General features: G+C 26.2%; 2 protein-coding genes across 5 annotated transcripts in view; one reads left to right on the top strand and one right to left on the bottom strand.

Annotated features, from left to right (window-relative positions):
- The window catches only part of LOC100209403 (calmodulin-A), a 31839-nt gene extending 13713 nt beyond the window's left edge, over nt 1-18126 (top strand). The window contains exons 2-6 of the mRNA XM_065807336.1: nt 3808-3883; nt 4190-4217; nt 9980-10123; nt 11371-11613; nt 17861-18126. Of these exons, the coding sequence (XP_065663408.1) occupies nt 3827-3883; nt 4190-4217; nt 9980-10123; nt 11371-11613; nt 17861-17994 (606 nt within the window). The 5' untranslated portion in view covers nt 3808-3826 and the 3' untranslated portion in view covers nt 17995-18126. The remainder of the gene's footprint in view (nt 1-3807; nt 3884-4189; nt 4218-9979; nt 10124-11370; nt 11614-17860) is intronic.
- Nucleotides 12956-21328, bottom strand: part of LOC100210587 (cilia- and flagella-associated protein 251) — an 81024-nt gene continuing 72651 nt past the window's right edge. For 2 of the 4 annotated variants that reach the window (XM_065807332.1, XM_065807333.1), the window contains exons 26-27: nt 18889-19023; nt 18457-18819 (exon numbers count right to left, since the gene is read on the bottom strand). In XM_065807332.1, coding sequence (XP_065663404.1) covers nt 18647-18819; nt 18889-19023 — 308 coding nt within the window. In that variant the 3' untranslated portion in view covers nt 18457-18646. Of the gene's footprint in view, nt 13068-18456; nt 18820-18888; nt 19024-21328 lie in introns of those variants that run through there. The other 2 variants (XM_065807334.1, XM_065807335.1) reach the window with 1 other exon arrangement.

Raw genomic sequence — 21328 nt, forward strand, 5'->3', positions numbered from 1 at the left:
TTACATTTATTGCGTGAAAAGCTTTTTGTTTGTCTTTTTAATAAAAAGTTGGACAACAAACGTCCATCGTTTTAAAGTCAAGAATAATGTTTAAACTAGAAATATTTTACCGTGTGGTTTTATTTCATTAAATTTTTGCTCTTAAATATTGTAGCCGCGGTGCAATGGTTAGAGTTCTGGCTCAGAACCAAGAGGTCCGTGGTTTAACGCCACGATAAACGACATTAAGGAAGAAGGGGGCAAACTTCCTAGTTAAATCCTCTTTCGCGATGCTCTATGATACGACCTTGAGAACTCCTGGGAACACCTTAATAATTACAAAAAAAAAATTACAACTTATTTTTCAAGTAAAGAAAAAAATACACTTGAATATAAATATAGAATATAAATAAATAATCATAGATGAATAAAATCAAAAAGGTATAATAGACTAGTGGCGATAATCTATATTAAACTATATTAGGGTTGTTGTTTTCAAAATTTACTAAACTGTGGTATCAACTAGAAATAATATTTCAAGTGCTTGTGTTTCCTTGAAAAAACAGTAGAGCGTTAATGAGGTGTTAGCACTTTATAATTTACGAACTTAACAAATATATCTGCTATTGGTGTTTAAAAACTTTAAAAACTCTGCTATTGGTGTTTAAAAACTTGTTTTTGCTAGTCTTTTTGGGAATTATTTAAAACGTATTTAAAACGTATTTTAAAGTCGATAACTTGCATCGGATGTTGCCAATTTAAAAGTGAGTTTTCTACAAATGGTTTTGTTAAAACATCGACATTTTTTTATTGATAACAACAAAACAAAATTCTGATTGGATAACGTACAAATTTTAAATGATAATCAGTTTTAGTCAATTCGGATAGTATATATCATTTTGTATAGAATTTTCGAACTTTTTAAAAAACCACGACAGTAGGAAAATCCAGATAAAAAAGTTCGCTGTGGTTGCCTTATTTATTATTTTTATTTTGATTAACATATTTGTTTTAATTCATTAGTTTCATTTTAAGTTAGACTATGCCAGCCTTCAATTTAATTTTCTCGGAAATAACTTAACAGTTTTACAAAAAAACAAAAAAACAAATTTGTATTTGCGTTAAATAGAATAATTGATAATAATTTTTAATCAACAATTGATAATAAATTTTCATTAACAATTGAGAATAACTTTTAATCAGCCACTGATTATAACTTTTATTCAACAATTAAAATAGAAAGTATATTCAATTTTAGGGCAGGAAAGAAATAGATTTTCACATTTATAGTTTTTTTTTTAAATTCACGGTCAGAAGCAGGGGGTCACGACTATACAGAAAACTACTTATTTACCATTTCCTTTTACCCATAAAGTTTCATAACTTATAGCAATGAAGATAAACATAAAAGCATTTGTTTTTTAACTACCTTTTGACTATTGCATTGCAATTACAAGCTTTTACAGAATGACAATTTAACAAAATACATTTCCGTTAAATATTATACATAACAAATACTGTCATGTTATATATTTAAAAAAAAAGGATCAGGAAGCATTTACTGACTTTATTGTGAGAAATTTGATGAGATAGATTATGCGGTTATAAGAAACTTGGAGAAGACTGATATTTTTCGTGAATGACATAAATGTAAAAACAATAATAACATTTCAATGTTTTGGCAAATGAATTTTATCTAAGCTTTTATATAACATAACTAACTTTTTCCGTCAAGTTATGATTGCAGTATAGCGTAATAGTTTGTAAAAGATTATATACCATATTTATTCATGTTAAGAAAAGTATCGCCAAAGAAAGTGAGTTTTTTAACAATAAAGAAACTGATTTGTTGAAAGTTACACTAAATGAAAAGAATAAAAACTCTTTGTTATCAATCTTCATTGCTTAGTAATTAAATACTTTTTGAATATTTTCCTGATTTGAATATAACTTTCACCTTTAGAATACAATCTTTAAGCAAAATTTATATTTTTCTCATCGCAATCTACCACTCAAATCTAATCGTTGCTTAAAATTTATTTTAGGAAAAATTTTAGCAAGAGCATTTGTAGTAAACACTGCATCTTTAAAGGGTTTTTTAGTTTAAACTGTTGCTCTATCTGTGTGTACTCTTTTAATAAAGTATTTTGTTAATTTTTTATTTTTAAAACCTGTTTTTAAAATTAGTTGAAATAATATTTTTAAATTTTAAAAAATAACGACAAAATTAGTTTACCACATAAAAAATTGGATTTCTTTGTTTACACTAGCGATAAAATCATAGAATTTTTACGATGAAACTTTGGATGTTTATTTTCGCGCTTTATAGCCATAAATTTATTAGTTTACACCTACTTACTTATGTTTATATGATACTTTTAAAACCCTTGATACTTTTAAATAGAGGTTTAATAAAAACGCTGTGGTGTATCGTGAATGAAGTATGTGTTTAGTTAAAAATAGCAAATAAATTCCAGCCTTCTTTCTAGGAGATTTTTCTTAAGGGCGATTTTCTGTTAACGGAATAAATGTAAAATCAAGTTGTATTCTCAGAAAATTTGGTGAAAATTTAGTTATAAAGTTTCTTCTTTTTTTTTTTTTTTTTTTGAAAGGAACCATTTAAACTTCAATCGCAATTAGTAATGAGAGTGTAAAATTAGAAGCCAAATTTGGTTCTACTTTTTCATATAAAAGTATTTTTTAAATAAAATTTTTAATCTTTATTACATAATAAAAGTTATTTTTTCATTTTACGGTTACATTTATATGTATATATATATATATATATATATATATATATATATATATATATATATATATATATATATATATATATACACATATATATAACGTATATAGGATATAATATATATATACATATATATATATATATATTATATATATATATATATATATATATATATATATATATATATATATATATATATATATATATATATACTATATATATATTATATATACATATATATATATATATATATATATATATATTATATATATATATATATATATATACTATATATATACATATATATATATATATATATATATATATATATATATATATATATATATAACATATATAAACATATATATATATATAATGTATATATATGTATTATAAATATATATATATATATATATATATATATATATATATATATATATATATATAATATAGCAACAACTTCAATAAGAAACTAGATTGAAGCAACAATAATACAAAGACTGTAACCTATGTTTTTCTATATGTTATTTTAAATTGCTTTTTCAGATTCTTTGTTTTTGTTAATCATAGGCAAATAAAATTTAAGTTTTTTCTAATATTTAGCACATAAATAAATGTATTTATAAATAACTACATTCATAAACAGTTATATATTTATAAATAAGTTTATAAATGAGATTTCAAAAAATATATTTCACTGAACAACCATGATATAAAAGAAATATACAAAAAAGAAAAAAAAAATTCAAAAACAATAATAGCAACAACAACAACAACAACAACAATAACATCAACTACAACAACAACAACAAAGACGACAATAAACTATAAAACCACCGACAACAACATCAAAATTAAAGACAAAATTAAATAAAAATAAGAATGAACACAAATATTTTATTCACAATTATTAATAAAACCCATTTCACAAATGAATTTTAACCATTTTTTCCTTAGTTATTATTTTTATTTTTATTCTTTTTTTCATTAAATTTATGTAAAAATGGTCTATAATTATAAATAAAGTTTCATTACAAAGATTTTTCAATTACATTGTTATTTTTATTTTACCAAATTAGTAAAACAGTATATTTAAATATGGCCTACTCAGTTACAGTTTCACGAAGAAATCATCTACGAAAAAGAAAAATAGCGGTAAATATTATTTTTCCTTTGTTTTCTTTTTTAATTTATTCTACGCATTGTACGATATACTCTTAATTATTTATGCTTTTCACTCTAAGAGATATAAATAATAAAGAAACTCCCGACATCTAAATCAAAACAAAGTATTTTAGAAAGTTATTAAATAAGTTTTGAGGTATTCACACACAAAAAAAAAAAAAATGGTCAAGGTAAGTCTGAAAAATAAAATTTCAAACATGTGAAAGTTTATAAATTTTATCACGTAGAGTTTAAAGCAGTTTATTTATAATATATACAATGTATTTATTTATTCAGGATAACCTATCAAGCGAACAGCTAAAAGGTAGGTAATCAAAAAGTTACTTTTAAACCTGTTAACCTATCAGAGTCAATTAACCACAAAAAGTATTTTTATTTTATTAATAGCTGACAATTATTATTTAATTAAAATTAATTTAAACAATATAAATATAAATGCTGTCTTTCATGAATTACTTAATTTCAAGGTTGTTTCAGTTACACATGGTTTGATCTTTTGCATTTTTTGGAAAAAATAAGAACTATAAAACGGAAAAAAATAGTAACTAAATATAGTATTTATTTTTTTCCGAAAGATAAAGTATATACAAAAAGATTGGATAACTTGTTACTTACGTTTACGCTTTTTAATGCTAATATTTGTTGTAAAGTTTGTATTATAAAATGTTAAAATTAAACAATTCGTTATATCAAAGATTTATGTATACATACTTGGTTACACAGTAGGTATTGGTGATTATATTCCGGATTATTTATGCTTTTTCATAAAAGTTTTCTTTTAGACTTAAACTTTGTTTAAAGACGTCTTTTAGACGTTATATTTTGAACGGCATATGATATCAATGATATGATCTTAATAGTATTCTTCCTTCTATGATCTTAGTATTCTTCCTTTATAAATGTAGCAAACAAATAAGTAGTGTTAGATTTTTAGGACAAACAAGTGATACTAGATTATTAAGAACTTTATAACAGTGAGAACATTTTGACTTATTTTTTTTAAAGGGTATGGTTGAAGGGTGTTGTTAAAGGGTGTTTATTAATAAAAAAGGATTTCTTTGAAATCAAGGAATATTTTTTTGGCTCATAAAAAAGAACGCGTGTTAATTGAAAATAAAAATAAAAAGACATTGTCAGCTATCTGAAAGTACAAATAAAGCTGCTTTTTCCATTAAATACTTCAATTTTGTAAATAAAAATTAATTTCTACTAATTTCGGTTGGAGAGAATCTAAAGTTCTAATGAAAACTTTCAAAAGTTAAAAATACCAAAATTGAAAAAAAAAAAAGGAAACTGAATTTATTTTTGATCTTTTTTTTAATCAAACCTAAATTTGAAGCCAAAATGATGCCAAACTGCAGTTTCAGAAAATTATTACTATTATCTTTTAAATAAATTAATTCAGATAATGACAGCCATGATGGTACCAATGGAAAGGTAGTTATAAAAAACATGAACTTGTCACACAAATAGTTAAAACTTAAAAAGTAAAAAAGTAAAAAACAAATCTAAAACCAAAACATACATACTTTATAGTTACAATAAACTTTGTTTATAAACAACATCAAGGTCAAAGTAGTGCTCAGCCACCATCAAGCCCTCCAAAATTGACCACTGTAGTCTTTGTAAATGTACAATTAAATAACGGATTAAAGAAACTTGTTAAAACTGTAAACTAAACATCAAGCAGTAAGATGGTAGAAACAAATTTCTACATGAGTTTTCTAAGAGCAGGTAAACACTTGAGCGATTTTTTCACCTGCAGTGAATTATAAATTACGGGCGTAAAAGAAGGTTCTGGTACAGTTCGGGTTGTTGCTCACAGCAATGATTTATCAAATCTTGCGAATCATGTTATTCAGTCCCGCAAAATTTCTGGTGGCTATTTTGTTAAGCTCGGAATTGATGGTGGCAAAGGTTTTCTCAAGTTTTGCCTAAGCATTGTCGAGGCTGCGTAACGAGTGTTACTCAATGATAACTGGTGCAAGGGTAACACCTAAAGTTCACTCTGTCTTCTACCACATCAAGGATTTCATCAGTCACAAAGGATTCCCCTTGGGACCCTATAGTGAACAAACTGTCGAAACTTCTCATCAAGATTTTTATCAACATTGGTCGAGGTATTGGAAGGTAGCGAAACAATAATCACAGAGTATAAAGAAAGATTGTTGCGCTACATAATTGATCTAAACAGTAAGCATTTTTTTTTAGCATTTTGGATGTAGTTTATACCTTAGGAAATGTTAATATATTCACGCTTTGCATTCATGGCCAGGGGGCCATGGCCTATCCACTTATTTTTTAAAGGACCTTTTGCTTAAGAAATGTAGGCTCTTTTTTTAGATATATTATTTTTTATTTAAAAATAGAGGAATTGTCCTCCCCTCTCCACACACACACACTTTGAAAGATTCAAGCCACGCTTTAAGTAGCAAATCAATATTTTGGTCTGTAAAATGAAAATGATACATGTACCAATAAAATATTTATAATAAAAATTGTTGTTATTACATAGTAGAACACTCATGTAACCATTATTTTAAAAATAGTGACGGAATATAAAAGTAGTCGGTAACAATTTGAGGTATAAGTAGCAAAAAACTGACAAAATTTAAACTAAAACTGTCATAAATCCTAAACCAGTCAACCAATTAGACCGAAATTTTGTTAAGAGTTTGGTGTTGCTATAGGCTACATTTGCACTAATTTTTATCTAATTATATAGAGTGCTTAATATTCTACAAGTGTTTTTATTGGCGCACTATGAAGTCAAAATGTTACTCAATTTGAACATTCAAATTAATTTTTTTTTCGCGGACAAAATTAAAAGATTTCAAAATTTGCATCACAGGGTACCTTGATGTGTACGCTATCTTTCCGTATAAGTGGCGTTCTTGGGTCAGCTAGGTAGGCATTATCAGGATCCGTGCTAACCGTGATGAAACAAAAAGGCACATATCGCAGAATTTTAAATAAGTGCGAACGTCTAGCCAAATATTCGGTATTCGGCAAAATCACTATTCGTGACATGTTTAATAATTACTCCCAAAATATTATTGAAATTTAAAAAAATATATCTTATTAAAGTTTTGCATTCGTTCTTAATTTTTACTTTGTTCATTCTATATCTCTTCTATCTAAAAATATTCTTGCTGTGTTTTAAACGTTGTTTATATCTTATTTTTTTGGTATTAAAAACTTAATAAAATTTTTAAAAGAATAAAATTTCAAAAACTTGTTGAAACTTGGTGTTTGAATTTATAGCAAAACGTTAAATTTTTATTTTCAAAGTTGCTTTAGTTTTTAGACAAGTTCTGCAAGTGTCAAATGTATTTTAAAATGTTTAACAACGATTTTTTAATAAATAAAATTAGAAAAAAAAAATTTGATACGAAAATCTAATTTTAGAGTAAACATTAAAACTTGTGCGTGTTTACTTAAAGCAGACCAGAGACAACATTGGGGAGAAAGTTCACAGATACAAAGAACTTGCAAATATAAAAAGTAATAAAACTTTGTATTGACAAAAATGTGCGAGGCTGTAAAGTTTTAAAGGCTAAGTTGTATCCACGAATCAAAGATAGAAAAGCACTTAATAAAAGATTAGACCAAAAAATAAAAAATGGTAAGTAATCACTTTTTTACAAAATGCTGGACTAACTGAAGTTGATATCTAAAGAGCTTTCGTTTTTTCCAATTAAGCAACAGCATTATTGGAGTATATTTACAGTTAAAGGAAAAGAGGCAATAGTAAAATATTTCAAGAAAAGAAATATGAGTCTGCAAGAAGTCAACGATAAAGAATAGACCAAACTTCTTTTAAAATCTTTGATATCTATCTGCATATGAAATTGGAAGTTTGTTGAATAATAATACAAAATCAGTTCTGGCACACGTCAAAGTTTACTGATTTTTAAAAACTTTTTTTCTGCGTAATAGAACTTTAAGATGCAGGTATTATGCAACAAGTGGCATTGACACCACAAGAATCTTTAATAATAATATGACACCGCAAATTATAAATTATAGTTTTGATGGGATTTTAACACGAGTGGTATATGCAGAGAAGGAAAGAAAAAAAGATACGCTTAACTTTATATCCAATTTTTTTTCATGTGATCTTTGTACATATTTTTCCTTGGTTTGAATAAAATATTAGATGGTACAACAAGTAGCCGAAGAAAAGGTTAGTCATCTCCTTATTACAACATCTTAAAACAGGATGTCAGATAATAACACTACAAATGCTGCTTGTTAAAGACTTGACAACTATCTTACTGAGAAGGGGATAGAAAGATCTGTTATGTTATTATATGACGGACATAGTTGACAATTCAGGTTCAACCGTTTAGTTAACGTCCTTTCCAAACAAATTTGGTTATGTATTTCTCCTCCGTATACTACCGGCCTAACTCAGTTGCTCAACTAGGTAAAATAAATCTTCATCATGAGTATAAAAATGTCAAGAATTCTCTTTACAATCAATTTAAATCAATTAATTAAGGGGAGCTTGTGACATTTTACGCAATTTACAGGAGAAATAAGCATAACATATGCTATTCCAACTCTTTCTGCATTAGTAACAATTGTTAACATTGTACAATTGTTACGTTTAAGGACAAAAGCTTACTTTTTTCTTTGTTTTTAAGTATATTTTACATTTAATAATCTTTTTTAAAAGATATCTTTAAAAATATGTCTTTTACTTTAAATGTTATTTTAATGCAACAAGATAAAATTAAACTAGCTGCGTGGAAAAACTTCATCATCATCTTCATCATTCTTCATCTTCAATTTATTAAATGTAAAACTTCATCATCATCTTCAGCCTTATCATAGAATGCTAACAGTAAACAAAAAATTTTACTTCAAAAAGAAAGAAAGAAAAGAAAAGAAATTTATTAAATGTAAAATATACTTGAAAACAAATAAAAAAATAAGATTTTGTCCTGAAGTAATGTCCTATTTGTCTTGATGTTCTTCATTAAATTTGCAGCAAAGCCAGTTGAAGATTGAATGTAAAACTTGTGATGATACTAGCCAACCGGGGATTCTCCACTTATGAAAGGTGGTTCTCATAACAAACTGATTTGATAACCATTATGACAAAAACAATAATCTTTTTCTGAATAAAGAAACCAAACAACGAATCATAATTTGTTAATGTTAGGCTGAAAACTTTGTTATAACTTGTTGTTATATGAATGGTATGTTAATCAGTCTACATTTTGGACGTCCAAGCCATTGCTGCTGTGTTTAAATAGTGTTTTTATATAAACATGTATTATTGCGTGTTAAAATAAAAAATTTTATTGTAGTTTTGTTATTAGTTTTCTCAACATGGATTGTTAAGTAAATTTTACCAAAATAAAAAACAAAACAAAAACAAGTACAACATTCTTTATTAAATCATATTACATCAAAGTTTTTTTAAATTAAATCTCTTGCCACATCCTAGGTCACTGAAGCCAGCATGGTAGATTTTTTCACACTGACAAACTGTATACTATTGGTATACACGGTACGTATACCTGTAAATGCTGACAAATCTATTGCGTCTATTTTTTAAGTATTATTTAAGTATTTTAAGCTTATTTAAGTTTTTCATCAATTTTAATTTTTTTAGTTCGAATGAGTAAAACAGTATTTATAATTATTTTGTTGTTAGTAAATTTAAACAAAAATGCATTTGATATGTCAAATATTTTGCGAAAAACTGTAATAACTAGAGCTTGAATTGAAAAAAATTAAAAACCAGCTTAGACGTGAAATACATATTCAGGAGGGTAGTTTTGTTCCCAGATTTTAATCACCTAAATTTTTAACAAAGCATTCTAACTTAATATAAAAGCTTTTATATACCAAATGTAAAAGTACTAAATACCAAATACCTAAAATAACAAGACTATTGGTTACTGACACAAGACGTGTTTTAGACGTTTATAAAACGTACTAAAACTTTTAAATTGTAATAATATAATTGTAATAATGTGATATGTTAAACACAGCTTTTACCAACTGAGCATCTGTAAATAAACCTTCTGACCTCTATTTTTTTTCCTACAGAGTATCAAGATGCTTTTCAAATGTTTGACAAAGATGGTAACGGTTTTATTACAACAAGGGAGTTGAAATCTCTGATGAGGAGTTTAGGGTGCAACCCTACTGATTCTGAACTTCAGCAAATAGTTAACGAAGTGGATGCAGATGGTATTGTTTTATTATTGAGTATTTGTGTTAACATTCAAGACGGATTTGTCCACTATTACTTAACTTTACTAAATAAATCACGGTAAATGAACTTAATTTTATTTCAAATAATAGAATTTATAAAACAAGTTCTTTTAACATTTTTGTGAGATGTTCTTTTACTCAAAAGTTGTTCAAAAGAGTTATTATTAAACTACTTTACTCCGTTTTTAAAGGTTTGCAAGAATTAATTTTAGACAATGTTTTGATTTATAAATTTAATTGATTTCTTTAAGTTCTATATTGTTTTTAAAACCGCTTTATAAAAAAAATAAGAATGTTTCAATAAACAAATTTTCATGTTTTAAGTCAATTAAATTCTGGGCTATTTTTTTTCAAATGTCAAATATGTTTGCGTGTTTTACATGTATATGTCAAATATGTTAGTGCATTTTTCATTTATATATATATATATATATATATATATATATATATATATATATATATATATATATATATATATATATATATTTATTTATTTTACAAAATAGAGTGCTCAATGTTCTTAAAAGAACAGAGCAATAATATATTAGATGAAAATCACTTATCAAACTTTTTCTCATTTTACACTGTGTTTCATCAATACAGACTATTTAAAGAACTCGACAAAGAACTTTTATTTATATCTATATCAAAGAAATATTGAATTTCAAAGAAAACATTTTTTGGATGGTCAAAAGAAAAAACACACAGGGTCCCTTAAAATTGCTTGGTCCCCTGGGTGTGGGGAGCCTAGCCACGGCTCTGTATATGTATATGTATATGTATATGTATATATATATATATATATATATATATATATATATATATATATATATATATATATATATATATATATATATGTATGTATATATATATATATATATATATATATATATATATATATATATATATATATATATATATATATATATATATATATATGATAGTAAAAATTAAAATACTTTTTTCTCTATCTTTTTGTCATCTCAAAGAAATTATTTATTTTATTGTTAAAAATCCTTTATAATCCGGTTTCAGATAAAGAAAAAATTTACATGAACTTTTTTACAATTAACAAAACTTTTGTCACAGTTTTTTAAGAATGTTTTTTATGCTTAACTATTCAACAAGTACTTAACTGAACTTTATTTTAATATCTGCTGAATGATGGCATTTCATTAAATGTATTTTTAATGAAAAAGTTAGATGCAATTTTTTTTTTTAAGGTAATGGAAAAATTGACTTTCCAGAATTTATTTGTTTAATGGAGAAAATGACGAAACCTATGGAAGAACAGGCTAGTACACTCGAAGCCTATCGAGTATTTGATGACGATGGAGCAGGTTTTATAAACAGCAAATGTCTTAGAGAATCATTAATAAGATCGCTTGATCAACTGTCTCCGTCTGAGATTAATGATTTGCTTGATTTTTCGGGGTTAGTTCAAGATCGGCAAATTAATTACGAAGGTAATTTATTTTTTTACTTACATTGTAATTAATTTATATGTAAAAGCAAAACAATTTTAAAGCCATCCAGGTAAAATAGAATAAAAACCAATTAATCATTTCCTAGGTAATCACGTCTTTTTCTTAAAGTTTCTTGATAAAATAAAATTTTATCAATAATGTTTGTTTGCCATTTGGAATATACTAGCGGTATTTTCACGTTAAAATAAAAACTTTTTATTCTATTTTTATTGTTCATGCACCATATAGGTTTTTTTTACTAAGGATGGATTTTCAATTTCCATTATTGCCAACTTACTATAAAATCATCCGCTCAAGTCCTGTGACGAATCCAGCATTTTTTGGTGTTTGAGTTAGCTAACTTCCAGACATGGAGCAAACTCCAAACATTTGTATGTTTATACTTATGTCAATTAATAACGCTTTGCAAAAATTGCGATGATTGGAGGCTGGGAACAAAAAAGCTTTTCAACTTCATCCTACCAACCAAGCACCCCCTCAAACGTTAGGGGTAACAAGTTGATAAATAAGTTTTTGTACTATTTTAAAATAGACTTATATTCATCGATAAATTTTAAGTTTCATAGTATTATCTCTTAGCGTTCAAAAATTATGACCAAATAAAATTTGTAACCCCCTCAAATTGAGGAGGGTTACAAATTTTATATGGTCATAATTTTTATGACCATATAAAATTTGTAGCACAGGGTTGTAAAAAACCCATATTTGGCCGGGGTTGTAAAAAACCCCATTTTTGGTCTTTGACAAATATGGGGTTTTTTACAACCTCTAGCCCCGGCTAAAAAATATTTCTATCTGGTTATGAGGCAGGTCTTGGATACTTTTGACCGGAGCCGGGTTTATCAAGCCCAGCCCGGTCAAATATCAGCTTCGGTCGCTTACTACTATAACATAAAAATGCGTAATATTAAACGAACTCGACAAAGGATTTTCATCTGTATCTATATCAAAGAAATATTGGATTTCGAAAAAAAACATTTTTTGGATGGTCAAAAGAAAAAAGCACAAAATTCAGAAGTTCAAAAAAAAAATATAAAACTATTGCGAAAAGAGTGAGGATGATCTCCCTAAATGAGGACTTATATAAAACATGTTATATGAGGCTTTAAAACACCTGACACCAAAAAATTTCTGCGTTATTCTGTTTTGATACGTTTCGAAATCTCGATAAGTCCAACATTTTAAGAAAGTCCGACATAATGAGAGGTTCGCTTTTTTCGAACAATCGCTTTGTCGGACAAAATCTATATACCCCTTCAGATTTAACGTGATTCTACAGTATTTACATATAAAAACATAAATGTTATCTTAAACTTAAAAATAACTTTTCTATAACTAAAACCAATTTCAGCTGAATTATGTCGGAAATGGTTTGTTTATTGAATACATTTTAAAGTGGTCCATGGTAAGGTTTTCTCCTTAAGGTCGATGTGCTAAACAAAGTTCTTAATTTTATATTCTAATACCATTTTTTATCACGTCATTTTTTTTTGAATAAATAACTTTTTTACAAAATGCAAGATATTCAAAATAAAAGTATTAAATTTGTAACAAGAAAATACATAGTAATTCTAAAAATATAAAAACTTAGTTAATCTTCTTTCAATACTTTCTACCTTATTATCAAAACCCTCTTAATATACTTTCTAACTATTTATAAATTTTTATTGAAAATAAATAAATGTAACAAAATAAACAATATTTTTGGCACATTTTATATGTTCTTTTTATAATGGAGTGAGTAATATATTTACTGATAGCTGCGTCAACTTGGAGTAAGTGAGCAAGAAAATATAGGCGGATAAATGTTTTCACCAGTAAGATAACGCAAAATTTGTTTGAAACTTGTTGAAAGTATAAACAATGAAGAACTGTCAGAGATCATGTTTATATTTTTGATATTTTTAACCAAATATATTTGTTAAGTTTTCTGAAATACCTTTAAAGATGAGCTTGTTTAATTCCCATAGCAATCTTCTTAATATTAGAAGCGTATTAATGCAACCAAAAGACATGTTTTTGGTCACTACTCAATTTTTTTGCTTTTTATAAATTTTTTAAAATTATTAAATGGAAACTTTTTTACGCATTACAAAGCATAATTATTTATTTTAAAATCTTAGGTTATAAAAAGGTGAACTATTCTATAAGTCAACAGTAGTGTAATTATTTCAGGGTTATGCTTATTATATCACATGTAACAAACCGGAAAATAGTGATTGATGCTAAAACATAAATTTATGTTAGTAAGAATTTATAATATAATTCATAAACTCTATTTCGTCAATTAAATCAATGCATTAATGAAGTTCATAAACTTCTATTTTTTATCAAGAACTTGCAAATTTTCGATCAGTGTAAATTTTCGATCAATTGTCTAAACAAAAGTGAAGCTCTCCGTTAATACGAGCCACGATCCCACTATTTTATATAGTGAAACGAAATACTGATTTCACTTTGTTTTATAAAAAATATGTGTTTTGAGAAAATTAAAAAACTATTAAAAAACTACATAAACTGTATAGAAATTTTTCTTCTTTCTTCACGATAAAATTTTGAGTTTATATAAAATTTTAGCAACGATACTAAATATTAAAAAAATTGTTTATGGTGTTGCGATATCGTATACTTTTTTATGGAGGAAATCATAAAATTAGAAAAAAAAAAAACAAAAAAAAAACGCGGTTTTAAAATTAGCAATAAAAAATTGTACATTGGGATAAAATGCGAAAATTTTCAACGGGTAAAACGTGGGTATACAGTGTGGACATTTTTTCCAAACCCTTACCATATCGTTGCATTAACCCAAATACACAGTTGATGTAGCAGAACTCCTTTGTATGTTTTCCTAAAATCAATCAATGTATGTAATGAAGCCCCAAGCTATTGATAAGCTATAAGCTATTTCAGCAATTTATAAGCTGTAACCCTATTTCAGCAATTTATAAGCAATTTATATTTAAGCTATTAAATGCTACAACCCTATTTCAGCAATTTATTTTTACTTGTTAAAAATTTCCACATTTAACTAATGACCGAAATTGCATTAGTAAATAAACCGGTAACATAGCTCTTAGTGAGTATACATTGAGTGGTATTCGATGTAAGAAATTCGAATCAAAAAAAAAAAAAAAAAAAAAAAAAGTTAATGCAGAATTTATTCAGGTATTCATATACAAAAGATACTTAACTTGGAGTTTTTACTAAATTTCTTGCAATTGCTTTATGTGTTATTTTTTACGAAGTAATCATATATTAATATAAATATATTATAGTTTTAATTTTCGAATAAACGCTTTATCGGCAAAAAACTGCTTAAGTCTAAATCGTTCTTCTTTATCATGTTTTTTTTTATAATATAAATAAAAGTTATAAAAATAAATAAGTCATTTTAAAGACGTTTAGAAGTTAAAACGTTAAGGCAGAAAATATTTTTAGCAATTATATCTAAATCTTTCATTACATAAACTTACTTTTAATCGAAAAGTGGTATTTTCCGTTTCTATGAGAACCGATACACCATTTTTAGTCCGGTCATAATAGTTGAAAAAATAGTGGTAGGTTTACAATAACTCGCATAGAGCAAAGTTTTAGAGGGTTTTATTTATTGTTTAGCCGTTTTATAAAAAACTAAATTAAATAAAATAATAGTCTAGCTATTATTACTATTTTTTTCGAATTTTTATTGAAAGCACATCTTATGACTACCATTAATGAGTATAATTAATAAGTATTCTTCTTCATGATTTTTTAAATCAAGTTTTTTTTTTTTAAACAAAGTTATCAACACTAAAAGTATTTCATTACAGTGAATACATATGGTTATTGAAAAATGTTTCTTATTACGATTTGTACTTTTTTTAAAAATTATCCCAGAAATCATTCTCATCGGTTACTTAGTGGCAGCCGCCGAAAGTGGCGAGTCGATAACTAGCCAATAAATTACATATTGAAAATTTATCCCCCGACCATTTATAGCAGATGCCATTAGTGGTCCTCTAAGTACTCATAATCACAAGTCCAATGAACCGTTCAAAATGCCTGGTCCACTGCAAATCCACTACCTAAATGTTTTCTGGGATAATTTTTTTTGTAGTAAACTTTTAACAGTGGTTGTTGATCGTGGAATGAAGATTTTAATTTAGGTGTTAATAGAAATAACGGTTTCCTTGAATACCTGAATTGTCAGAAGTCTGTGACAATTCATGTGCAGTGCCGTGAAATGTATACTCGGAAGAGTATTATTGCCGTATTTAAAGGACAGCAACATAAGAATCAATTCAGTACATCCAAAATTTGTCCATCTCGTAAGTGAATCCAATTTTGAAAAAATATTGTTTATTTTGCGGCAAAATAAACGATATTTTTTTACTACTCTTGAAATCAAAGAATCTGAGGGGGTTGCTCAGTTGGTCTGATGACGTAGTAAAAGTTGTTTCTGCACGCAATGAGAATAAATATGATTTAGTTGTCGCTGAGGCAAAGTACCATAGTATTTATTATAATTCCTACATGAGATGAACCACTAACAGCAAAATAGGTTGTCCTCAGGATGAATCTACGAATGATGCAATTGAAGAAATATTTACATTCATTTAAAATACCGACGATTGTCAGTTTTTATTAGAAGAATAAAAAAATATTTGCAAAAATCTGGATTAAGATAACAGAAAAATTAAGATTAAGTTAAAGTATGATAATAAAATTATTATCACTGAATTTTCATCACCATGACAATATTCTTAACCAAACTTGGAATAAGAAGAAAAGTCAAAACAAAGAGGAAAAACAATTTTAAATCTTCAAAACTGAAGCAGCAACCATTTGAGAAGACATCCCATCATTAGTATTTGATTGTACTACATTTCACTCGCCTGGTCAAATGTGTCAAAATACTAACATCGATAATCCAAATTCAATAAAATTTTTTTTTTGGGCAAGTAGTTCCTAAAAATAAACCTATTACAAATCTTAATTTGAACATTTAAAATTAGTGTGCACAAGTATCAGCCACAATGTTATGTCTACTGCTAGGCCTAGATCTTTTAATTTGAAATTTTAATTGATTCTCTCAGTTTTTCTCCATCACCGGTATGGCTAAAATCGTCTTTTACAAATATTTTTGTATTTTGGTTTATGCGCATCCTACAATGACATTGTGATGTATGAGGCATCAACAGTTCTTCACCATCTACTTTTTATTTTACCACCATGAACAAATATTTATTCAATATCAGGCGGTATAAACACGTTTCACATGCCCTATATATATTTTTTTATCGTTCAAATTGTTACTCCGAAAAGACAAGTTACACAAGAAATCTTATACTAAGAATTTCATACAATGATATTATTAGTGGTGAAGATAATGAAATACGTGAAGCATTATCATATCAGTTCAATGAAAAACTAAAAGAAAAACGAGTACCTACAGTGAATCTATGGATTCAATATCTTAATATTGTGTCGATTGTGAAAAAGTTTAAAAAAGCTGAACACATGAGAGATTGTCAAGCTTATTTGAAGAACATTAAAGAAGTTATTCCTTATTTCCAACCATCAGGGCATATTCCTTATGCTAATTCTGTGCAGGATATTTGAGAAGTTAATGAGCCGTAATGTTTATCAGAGATTTATTGAAGAGTTTTTCACTGTTATACGTTCTGATAAAATAAAATGTTACAAATTTTGTAGATGATTTCGTGATCTAAAACTTTTGTTTGATCTACTCTTATGATAAACCTTACCGTTTACAGCAAAAATATGAAAAACCTACTTTGTTTAACTTTGAACTTAAATAACTTTAATTGCAGATGTGGTCAGGGTTAGGGATTTAAATAACTTTTTTTGCAGATGTGGGATCGGTGGGGACTTTTAATATTTTATTTAAAATAGTAATAATATCTCCAAGGTGTGTACCAACTTTCAACTCTATGCAAATTATTGTAAGTTGAAATGTTTATTTTGAATTTTGAAAGGAGTATTTTATACTTAATACATTTAGCTAGCTTAATATATATTAGGTAATATATGTTTATGTCAATATATAATATATAATAAATATGGCAATATATAAACATATATTGCCATATTTGTGTGTATATATATATATATATATATATATATACACATATGCGTGTGTGTGTTTATATATATATATATACACACACATAAAGTAAAAGAGTTATTAAGTAACATATTGTATTAAATATCATTTACTTTTCAGAATTTGTACGACTTGTTATACCAAACAGTCTTCTAAACTTATCTAGTGGCGGATGCAAAATAAATTTATTAGAAATGTCCTCAAGATTAAACTCACCCTCGTTTAGCAAAGAAGAAAAAGACGACCATAAATAAGAACCAATGCAGTCGCTTTTATGAAAAAAAGACAACCCACATTTTATATCTGCAGCATAGCTGAAAGGAAATCTTCAAATAGGAAAAATCTTCACTGATGGGTACAAAGATGAAAGAAAACAAAGCTTTAATCTCAAATATTAAAAAACAATCAAAAAACATATATATATATATATATATATATATATATATATATGTGTATATATATATATATATATATATATATATATATTAATATATATATATATATATATATATATATATATATACATATATATATATATATATATATATATATATATATATATATATATATATATATATATATATATATATATATATATACATATATATATGCATATATTTATTTATAAACTTAAAACTAATTACTAATAAAAAACAAGCATTAATATAATAAATGCTACTCAGAAAAAACTGTATTAGGTTAAATTAAAACACAACTTTTGTAAAAAAGTTAACAGTCTTTATTATGAATGTAAAATTTATTGAATACATAATTAAAAAAAAATGGAGAAGCAATAATTCCGTTTTAATGTGTATAATATGCTGTTTATAAAATAAACACAACTTAATTATTAAATTATTTATTATTTTATATTTTTTTTAACTTTATAATTTAATGTTTAAAAATTTAATCAATGACTTTTAGTTCATGAAATTTCAATACTTTTTCTATAAACGTAGAAAAAGATATTTCTTTTGGGAGGTAGTTTCTCAATTCTTCTTCGGTAGATAAAATATTGTCAGAGTTAACAGTTGACGACATAATACAATCAAAAAACTCTGACTCGTTAAGATGTTCACCTGAAGGTTAATTGATCAATTAATTTTTTTATAAAGTTAGAAGTTATTTATATAAAGTCTATTTTCTACCTTTTTCTTGAAGTAGCTTGATAAGTTGCTCTTTTTGAATTTTATATTCTCCCCCGTCTTGATGAGTAACTGTTTTAAATGCTTTTTCCACTTGAGAAATTTGAAGACCAAACGCCGGACGATGATTTAAATACACTTACAACAAAAATTAAACAAAAAAATTTGAAACCAAAAGTAACAAAATAAAGTGGGGTAGAATGGATAGGTGGAGTAATATGGATGTATTTAATTAGTACACATGTAATAAATTAACAATAAATAAATACACAATGTTAAACCCCAAAAAAATGATGGATTAAGACTTTTCGGGGCCCGAAGTTATTTCAAACTAAGAGGCCTCTTTCCGTGTCAAAAATTTTATTTTTATAAAGAGTTTCTTCTAATGAAAAAATGTGTATTTTGAAACTTTATGACTTGGGGCTATAACCCCCTAGCCTTCCCCCTTTAATCCAACACTTCCCGGAATATACCAACACAGGGTTCATGGCAGTTTTAAAAATCCATTTTCCCTGAGTTTTCCCTGATAATTCCCTGATTTTTCTATATTTTTAAGTATTTTTTCCCTGAGTTTGTGCGGTGGAAAGTACATATTTTTCTCTGTTTATTTTGATATAATACTTTCACAACTAAATCCTAGTTCCTAAAACATATAGTTACTACAGTAACCCATTTATCTAAACATATAGCTACTATATATTATAAATGTTATAAAACCACTGTAGTGAGCAACTTTCAATATTAAAAAAGATTCAAAAACTGGATACTGCAAAGTAACTTCAATCTAAATATTAAAATAAAAAATATTCCCTAAGTTTTCCCTGATATTAAAGATTTTCAAGAAAAATTCCCTGACTTTTCCGGGTATTCCCTGATTTTCTAAATTTTAAAAACTTTTCCCTGGTGTTCGAGGTTTTCCCTGAGTGCCATGACCCTGCAACAGTTTACACACATAATTAGCTGAATTTTCTTTGCTTCAATTAACGTTTCGATATGTTTTAAATGAATAGTTAAAATATGTAAGTTTGAAAAACATTAAACTTTTTTTTGTAGGTCTCAGTAATATTACTAAAGCATGATGATGTAAATTTATTAGTATGACCATAATGTTACCATGGTGAATTTTTTTAGCAAGATCATCATGTAACCATGATGAATTTATTAGATAAACCATGATGTAACCTTGATAAATTTATCATTTAGACCATGATGTAACAACATATGTAGTTTAATTTATTAATTCACCTAGTTGAGAAAAAAACAAATGTCTGAAATGAGATAAAATGGATACACGGGTAGAATGGTTGTGGGGTAAAACGAATATATATAACATTTTTCAAGTTTTAATAAAAAGACAGACTTTTTCAAAGTCACATTACAAATCTAAGTCGTATGACAGATATTAATAAATATTTACGGTCACTTTTGATATTTAATATATGATGTTACAGAACTATTTATCACTAAGTTCATTCATATATATATATATATATATATATATATATATATATATATATATATATATATATATATATATATATATATATATATATATATATATATATATATATATATATATATGTATATATATATATATATATATATAAATTAGTAAACACACTTAACTAATTTTGGCAACTAAAAGAAAAAAAAATTAATTTTAAATTAAACTGTTCTATTCTAAAAACTGCGCCTAACTATAATAATATTTCAAAAAAAAGTATATTATGTTTGTAAGAAAAAATGTGAAGTTATTACCCATTTGGATCAAAAAAATTTACGAAACGAAAAATTTGAATTAATTTCTAAAATGCAGACAAAAAAATAAGTACCTTTAAAAAAATTATAAAAACAAATGACCAAACTATAATCTTAGTTCTAAAGAATTCTTTTCCATAACTAATTTTTTAATTTAATGAAGAGAGAAGGAGAAACAATTTGTCGAAGCAAAAATTAGATAAGGGGTCGTCCACGTATTACGTCACGCAATTTTTGACTGTTTTTGACAACCTCTCTCACCCCTTGTTACAACATCGTACCTCTTTAGTAACAAGTTCCGTATGAGTCGTCACGAAACCACTAATCCTCCCCAACCTCCTTCAAAGCGTGACGTAATTTATGGATAACTCCTAAGATATAGATATAAATATATACAAAGTTGTCTAAAGTTGGGTATAGCTCGTTAACTTTTGTTTCGTTAAGCACTTTTCTTATAAGATGTTTCATTGCTGTTGGCATAATCTCACTCAATTTAAGGCAGCTTTTCAATAATTGCACTCTTTTTTCACATGGATCTCTACAACCACACCTGATAATGTTCAAAATATCTTAAATACTTGCTTCTATATACAACACTATCATAACAAAAATAAAAAGCTATTAAGTCACTGGTATAAAGAAAATGGAACTGTTTAAAGAGAAAGAAAAAGCTTAATTAAAAATT

This window comes from Hydra vulgaris, chromosome 10 (assembly GCF_038396675.1).
Source record: "Hydra vulgaris chromosome 10, alternate assembly HydraT2T_AEP".
NCBI classification, from domain to species: Eukaryota; Metazoa; Cnidaria; class Hydrozoa; order Anthoathecata; family Hydridae; genus Hydra; species Hydra vulgaris.